Raw genomic sequence first — 8,789 nt, forward strand, 5'->3', positions numbered from 1 at the left:
TATAATTCTTTTCCCTTGGCATTAAAAGACCTCAAATATTGTGATTAGGTTACAGCACATTTCGATCATTATTTAAATCAAAATAATTGCAAAAAGCGTGTCCTAATAGTAGTTTAAAAAGTTAGGCTCTGCCACAGTGACTGAAATAAACTCTTATAAACTAGGAATATTTTCATTTTCTATTTGCTCCTAAAGGGAACTCGGTGCTTTTCTAAAACATTAAAAAAAAATAAAAAATAAAAAAATTGAAGAACAGAAAATAGATGTTTAAAAATAGATATTTTTGAAATTCTCCTCTCAACAGTTTAGTCAAAGCAAACTTTATATACAAGCATAAATAGGTGCAAATTATTTAAAGTCCAATCTGCTCAAACTATGTACATACCTCATAAAAAAAAAAAGCCTCCTTTTCTCTCTGTTTTCCATACTAACATCTTTATCCTAGCTGTTGACATTCTTCAAGACAAAACAAACCTGACCTTCAGACTCACAAGTGTATAGACCCAAGGGAAGGCTTGTATGTACAAGCCCAATAACCCCAGAAGTCAGTATTTACAAATAACAACGGCAACTGGAGCTTTCAACATGAAAACACATTTTGAATATTTCATTCTGATTCAACAATCAAGGAAACTGAACACCTCTGCAAATTACCTGTGAGTCTAAGCTGTGGTACATGGATAAATGAGGTAAGTACTCATAATTATCAGATATTCTTGAAGGTATATTAAGACAAACACCTTATATTAGCAAAATTATTTAAAATGTCTGTATAATTCTTCTGATAGGATATAGAACAAGAATTTTCTCAAAGTCATAAAGAAAACAGAATATTGACAAGAGGGAAAGGCTACAACATAGAGCCTACTGAAAAGAGATAAATATTTATAAGTATTTCCCACACTGAAATGCAGTTTTTTGAATTTCTGTTCTTAAAGTCTTTTCCTAAGCCTTCCACATCTCCACAACTGATACGTTTTTTAAAATTTTTTTATTTTTTAGGGATGGGGAGGGAGAGAAGAGAGAAAGAGAGGCATATTACATCAAAAACCGGGGACGTACTGTATGGTGACTAACATAATATAATAAAAAAATCATTATTAAAAAAAAAAAAAAAAAAAAGAAAGAGAGGCATAGGGACAATCCCAAACAGGGGCTCAACTGATCTCACAACCTTGAGATCATGACCTGAGCTGAAATCAAGAGTCAGGTGATTAACTGACTGAGCTACCTAGGCGCCCCTCCACAACTGATATTTTAAAAGATGTATTGGCACATAAAATAGATGTTCTACTCACCCAATTTTGAAACTTTAAGAATTCTTCAATGTTCCTTGGAGGTTTTTGCATTTTCTAATGAAGTAAAATCAATATTGCTAATGAACATAAAATCAGACTGTTTATGATGTTTACATATAATTTACTTAAGTAAATGATACTGGATTTAAGTTATAATTTTCAGAGCCATAAGACATTGTAAAATATTCACTTTGTAAAGTCCCTGCGCTTTGGAAAAGTACAGAGATCAATGTTTAAATCCCAAGCCTCCAAACCAAATTCCATAAAAGGCTTCCCTCTTATATATTGCTCTTAGGAAAAAACCCCACAAGAATCCTATTGAATATCCTCATTTCAAATTCCTACAAGAGTTCCGAGATATTTTGGGCTATCCTGGATGGTGTCTAAAATAAATCCAGAGCCAAAAATATACTAACTTGCCCCTCTTACAATGACGTATTTAAAAGGCCACACTAGTGACATGGTGAAAACAGTTTAAATATTTGGATGTTTCAGTGTAATGAGTAATAATCCCATTTTTATTAGTAGTTTCCTCATAAGTTGAAAACATATTCTTTCATTAGACAAATTAATTTTAATCAAGACCACATCTCGTTCTTCTTTGCCTTAGAGACTGTGTACACATTCTTTCTTCTGCTTGGAAGGCTCCCTGTCCCAAACCCTCTCCCTCCAATCCCTTCCTGGCCTATTTAACTCTTATTTTAAACATCAAATTAAAAGCCTCTTTTTCTAGGAAGCCTTCCTTGGTTCCCCCAAAAGATTATCTATTGTGACACACAGCAGATTCATATCTATATGAGGATAGAAACTATGGTATAATCATTGCTGAACTGTCAAAATTTCATACAATGACTGGCTCAAGGTTAGTGTATAATAACTACTTGCAATGTGTATAAATTAATGAATAAGTGAGTAGATAAATGTCAGAGAAATATGTAGTTACTTAGAAGAATAATAAGACCAATTCCAGAGAGTGAAAAACCAGTGAGAAGAAGGCAAAAATAAGAGGAATTCAGAATATCCTAATGATCTGATATTGACATGTTTGAAAAGACTATAGTATATTTTAACTTATTAAAACACATATTTCACATCAACATATAAAATGATCAAGATTACAAAATCACCATATTTTTGTAAAAATAGCTACACATTTGAGGTTGAAGAGAATATCTCATTCTCTAATAGTTTAAAATATATGATGAATATAAGCAAATATATAACAAATAACAACAAAATAAAAGGTATATGTGACAATCATAAAAATAAGTATTCAAAAGCAAGCTACATAGAGCTGTCAAAAAAATTTAATGGGAAAACGTGGGACTCTAGATTGAGAGGTTAATAAATAAGAGATGGTGTGCACAGAATGCTTAGAGACAAAAAAAATGTTCAGGATACAATATCTTCAGAAAGAGTGAGTGTAGTAGTTTTGCTAGAAGGAAGCTATCAGTATATTTTGAAATACATGGAATATAAAGAGGCTAATTAAAACGATCTAAATGTTGCCTTTTTTTTCTTATAATGGTTATCAAACCATTTCTAGTTTAAGCACTAAAAATAATATCCAATTTCTTTTTAAAAAATTCTTTTTTTAAAAATTTGAGTACAGTTAACACACATTACAGAAGTTTCAGGTGTACAACATAGTGATTCAACAACTCTATAGTTATGCTCTGCTCACCACAAGTGTAGCTATCATTTATCACCATACAACACTATCACAATATCACTGACTGTATTCTCTATGCTGGATCTTTTATTCCTGTGGCTTATTCATTCCATAGCGTGTATCTCCCATTCTCCTTCACCCATGTTGCACATCCCCCTAACTCTGGCAACCACGAGTTTGTTCTCTGTTTTTATAGTTCTGGTTCTGCTTTTGTTTATTCATTTGTTTTGCTTTTTAGATTCCATATATAAGTGAAATTATATGGTTTTTGTCTTTCTCTGTCTGACTTATTTCACTTAGTATAATACCTTCTAGGTCCATCCATGTTGTTGCAAATGGCAATATCTCATCCTGTTTATGGCTGTGTAGCATTCCATATTGTGTGTGTGTGTGTGTGTGTGTGTGTGTGTGTATGTGTGTGTGTGTGTGATATCTTCTTTATCCATTAAAATAATACCCGCATTTCAATTAAAGGAAATTAGAAAAACATATTAAGGAAGTGAAACACGAGAAAGATTCAGATAATTTCAACATAAAATTCAAAAGTTCTCTAAGGTAAATGTTAAAAGGAGGTAGGTATAAATTAAATGGACTTCTGCTCTCAGTATAATGTAGAAGAATTCAAAACACCTATGCTTCCATAGTAACGACAAGAGAAACCCAGACAAAATAAAAATCTTATTTTTCTATGAGGTTGGTGAAGAGCAGTGGGTACCAGTAAGCAGGACTGGCTACATCATTTGTGCCATTGCAGTCTCTTGTTCAAAAATTAAGAATTTTAAGATGGTGACATGAGACCATTAAGCCAAGTTTGGGGTCTATTTAATCACCAGGCCCTATGTAACTGCAAGCCTTCAAAGCCTCCCTACCTGGAAGCCTTAGTGACCAGAAATCCAAAAAGAAATATTCTCTTTATAAGTGAGCCTAAAGCTCTGGCAGCTTCCTTACCCGGCAGTGAGCTCTGCCCATCCACTGAGGGAAGTGTTGGCCTGCCATGGTGCAGTAACTTTTTAGAGATGAAGAGAAATCAGTTGGACCTTAGCCGTTGGCGTGAGCTGGAAGAACAAACTGGAGTCTGAAAGACACCCAAATACAAAAACAAATGAGTCAGACAAACAATCCCTTCCCAGACCCCTACGCCTCACTTCTGAGTTTTGTCTAAAAAGCAGCGATTGAGGAGGGGCTGGAAAGATAGAGAACTTATATGGGCCAACACATTCTGACAGTACTTGGGTTCCAGGGCCCTGAAAGAGTTGACTCCAAAGGTGAAGCAAAAATGCAAAAAAACTTCAGTCCCAACTTTACCCAATTCAGTATTGACGAGATATGAGTTGGCTATGATGAGGGAAGTTAGAAGCTGGGTTAGTCACAGGTGAACTCAATTCAGTTAAAGCTGAAGCCAACCCTAAAGTTCAACTCAAGTCTAGGAGGAATAAAAAGATCAACATCTTTTGGTTTTTTTTAAAGATTTTATTTATTTATTTGACAGAGACAGCCAGTGAGAGAGGGAACACAAGCAGGGGGAGTGGGAGAGGAAGAAGCAGGCTCCCAGCAGAAGAGCCTCATGTGGGGCTCGATCCCAGAACGCCGGGATCACGCCCTGAGCCGAAGGCAGATGCTTAACGACTGCGCCACCCAGGCGCCCCCGACATCTCACTTTGAATGCCAAGGAGAGTAATAGGCTTCTGCTTTCTGAAGACTAAATAACACTTCATCCTCTACAGTTTTTTTCCACATAATGTCTAATACACAATAAAACAATTACAAGAATACAAGCAAGAAGGAAAATGGGACCCATAATCAAGAGAAAGCACAGTTGATACAAACCAATTCACTGAGAACCTAGTTGTAACTAGCAGAAAAGGACTTTACAGCATCTGTTATAAATATGCTAAAGATTTTACAATATAGGTTAGATTATGGTGCAGAAGAGATGGGGTATTTCAAGAGAAATAGAAATTCTAAAAAAGAAACAAATGTAAATTCTAGAACCATGCACATATTAATCATAAGAAACTACTGTGTCAACATTAATATTAGATAAGATAGACTTCAAGACAAGAGGTATTACCAGGCATAAATAAGGTTATTTCATAGTGATAAGAGGTCAATTCATTAAGAAGACATACCAATGCTAAATGTGTTTGCATCTAATAAAATAGCCTCGAAATACATATAGCAGAAATTTATAAAACTAAAGGAAAATATAGGCAATACCCACAATTACAGTTAGAGATCTTAACACACCTCTTGGAGTAATTGATGAATCAGTATGTACACACACACACATACACACACACACACACACACACACAAATCAGTAAGGAGATAAAAGATCTGAACAATACTTAAGTCAAGCAATTTAACTTAATTGACATTTACAGAACAACTATCCCTTACAAGTACAGAACACACACTCTCTTTAACTAATGGAACATAGAACATTCAACAAGATGGGCCTGTGCCGTACCATAAGACAAATCCAAAAGTTACGAATAATTGAAATCATTCAGAGTATGTTGTCTGACAACAAGAGCAGTAAGAGAGAAAACAGCAACAAAAAGACATCTAGAAAAATCTTAAATATTAAATAATCCATTTCTAAGTAAAATATGGCTCACAGAAAAAATAACAGAGAAAACTGGAAAAAATTTCTAACTGAATGATAACGAAAGATAATGAAAACACAACATATCGGGGTTGAATGACATTTACAAATGTTGATTTAAACAAAAATTGGGATATTACTATATTGAGAGGTGTTATAAAAGAGCTTTATCATTGACTTCTATAGGAGAAAGTCAATGGATAATATCTGAAATTGTCAATCAAAAAATTACAATATAAGTAACTTTGACATATGCAATAAAATAACAAAAAATATTGAAAAGACTTGAAAGAATTGTACTTTTGAAAGAAGAACTGAGAATAGAATGGAGGAAGTGGGAACTACGGGGTTTTGGTGAAAAATCTAGAATAGGGCAAACTGTTGGTGCTTACCAATACGTATATGTTTCTCTACATTTCCCAGGCTCACTTGCAGTTAAAGCAGGGGCCTTTGGAATGTGGGCAAAGTGATATATGTCACTTTTAGGGATGACCTCTAAAACCTTTTGTATGTTTCACCATGCTTTCTTTTTTGTCAGATAAGCTGTTGGACCCAAGTCTTGGGAGACGGTAGAACCACTAAAACTTTAAAAGCAACAACAACAACAACAACAACAACAAAATCCAAAAAACTAACAACCTGTATCCTTGAATCTAATGTTTCATCTGACTAGTAACATCCTCAATGGATTTCCTGTGAGAAATAAAAGTTTATTGTATTAAACCACTGCAATGTTGGGAGTTGTCTGTGACATATTATGGTGGTTTTTAAGAAATGGCCACAAATTCTTTGACAATCTTTTGAGAAGTGACATCTGTCTATGTCCCCTCTCCTATAATCTGGACAGGCCTTAAAATATACTTATAACCAAAAGAATATGTGAGAAGTGATTCTGTGTTGCTCCTTAAGACTAGGTCAGAAAAGAACATGTAGTTTCTACCTTATTCATTGCAACACTTGACTTTGGAGCACTGCGCCTAAACTAAGAAGTCTGATTACCCTGCTGCCATCCTGTGAGGAAGTTCAAGCCACGTGGAGAGGCTACACATATGATCTCTGCTAGCATTCAGAGACTTCCAAGCTGAGTTATCAGAGAAAAGCTGTCGCTCTGTGCCCTCTTGAACACACAATTCATGAACACAATCAAAAGGTTGTTTTAAGCCATATTTTGGAGTAATTTCTTACACAGCAATAGTAAACCAATACTCTCATCACTTCAATTAATAAATAGCATCATTTGCTTTCCTGGTCTGTGTACCTGAACTAAAGCTGTTAAAGAAGAAAAGGGTGGAAATTATTTATTCTTGGCTTGGAGACTTGCTATCACTTCTCTCACCCAGAAAGCTCGTCATTTTCCTAAAGCAGTGGCTTTCAAGCTTTTTAAGGAGAAATACACAAAAGAAATACATTTTATAAACACAACCTAGTGCACAAGGGTGTGCACACACACACATGCCCACACAGATCTTCCTTATGATGGGGTTATGTTTCCACATACCCAACCTAAATTGAAAATGCATATAGTACCCCTAACCTACTGAATTAGCTTAGCCTAATCTGCCTTAAGTGTGCTCAGAATCACCTAACACAAAGCCTATTTCATAATTAAATGTTAAATATCTCAAGTAATTGAATACTGTACTGAAAGTGACAAACAGAATGGTTGTATGGATACAGAACAGTTCTAAGTGTATTGGTTGTTTACTCTTGTGTGGCCTGCCTGATGTGGCTACCCATTACCATAAGAGAGTTTCATACCACATATCACTAGTTCAGGAAAATACCAAGTCAAAACTCAAAGTATGGTTTCTACAGAATGCATATTGATTTCACACCATTATAAAATTGAAAAATCCTAAGTCAAACCAATGGGAAGTCGTGGATCATCTGTAATGTAAAACTCCATGAAGTGACGTGCCTGGGTGGCTCAGTCAGTTAAGCGTCTGCCTTCAGCTCAGGATCCAGCCCCATATCGAGCTTCCTGCTCAGCGGAGAGTCTGCCTCTCCCTCTCCCTCTAGTGCTCCCCCTGCTTGGACTCTCTCTCTCTCTCTCTCCCCCCCCCCCCCCGTCTCTCTCAAATAAATAAATACAATCTAAAAAAACTAAAAAAACCCAAACACTCCATGAAGCAATACTTAACTTTACCAAGTGCCATGCACTTACATTTTCACACTACACTAATTCATTTTTAAAATGTGTAGTTTTGGGGGCCAGCTGGCTCAGTAGATGGAGCTTGATCACAAGCTGTGAGTTCAAGGGCTGTGAGTTCAAGTCCCACATTGGGATTAGAGCTTACTGTAAAAAAATTAACAACAAAAAAAAGTGTAGTTTTGACTCAATATATTTCCTTGCTTACAAATGGGACCTCCACAAATGGGTCCCCTACAATCCCCTTGAAAGCACTGCTCTAAGCCATAATCATTCTCCAAGACCTTACCCAAGTCCAACCAATAAGCCTTCACTGACCACTCCTGAGCTCTTGTGAAATTCCTACAATTTATTATTTGATGTCCTAAGCTCCCCTAGGGCAAACTTCTGTCCTTTATCCCTCCTATGCTAAATTCAAAGCATTTAATAAATACAAAGCTCAGTACCTGGCCATTGTGTTTTTGAATCTCACAGTTTTAACGTGCACTCCTTAGGTTTGGATTTTCTTTGGGGTGGGGCAAGGGAAAATGGCTTTATCATCTATCCACATATTATGCTTGATTCCCAAATGGAAAAGTGCACAATGTACTTCCAACTCTACGTGTGTGTAGTTTTCCAGCAAACCAAACCATCAAGATACGCACAATTTTTCTGATAGCTTTCATTACTACTACATCTTAACACAGCCATAGAAAAAGTAACAGAACCAAGTTCTCACGACGAAACAGAATTTTGGAAAAGGTAAAATGGAAAAGTGTTCTGTAGGATCTGCATTTTTCACAACTCACTGCAACTACACCTTGAGAGTGTATTTCCAGAACCGCGTGCCATTTAAGGGGCCTCCGCCAGGGTCAGCAGGGAACTCAGCCCGGGGCTGGCGGGGTGTGAGGCCCAGCTTCACCGATTCGGCCTCGCTGTCGGACCGCGTCTCCCGGGACAAGGGCTACACCGCCCGCCGCCGAGAGGTTGAGGCGGAACTTCCCCCTCTAACCACGCCCCACAATCCCTCCCCGCCCGTTACTTTCGTCTCGGGACTTGCGCGGCGCCAGGCTCTAGCAACGG

At 36.6% G+C, this 8,789-nt stretch overlaps 1 protein-coding gene across 2 annotated transcripts in view; it reads right to left on the bottom strand.

The window, feature by feature from the left end:
* Positions 1-8,682, bottom strand: part of FAM227B (family with sequence similarity 227 member B) — a 195,732-nt gene extending 187,050 nt beyond the window's left edge. Inside the window, exons 1-3 of one of the 2 annotated variants that reach the window (XM_087859290.1) lie at positions 8,527-8,682; positions 3,919-4,045; positions 1,299-1,352 (exon numbers count right to left, since the gene is read on the bottom strand). In XM_087859290.1, coding sequence (XP_087715416.1) covers positions 1,299-1,352; positions 3,919-3,966 — 102 coding nt within the window. In that variant the 5' untranslated portion in view covers positions 3,967-4,045; positions 8,527-8,682. Of the gene's footprint in view, positions 1-1,298; positions 1,353-3,918; positions 4,046-8,515 lie in introns of both variants that reach the window. The other variant, XM_087859289.1, reaches the window with a different exon arrangement.
* Positions 8,683-8,789: the final 107 nt, after the last annotated feature.

The sequence above is a fragment of the Ursus americanus genome, chromosome 36 (genome assembly GCF_024610735.1).
Source record: "Ursus americanus isolate L20-20 chromosome 36, mUrsAme1.1.p, whole genome shotgun sequence".
Classification (NCBI taxonomy): Eukaryota; Metazoa; Chordata; class Mammalia; order Carnivora; family Ursidae; genus Ursus; species Ursus americanus.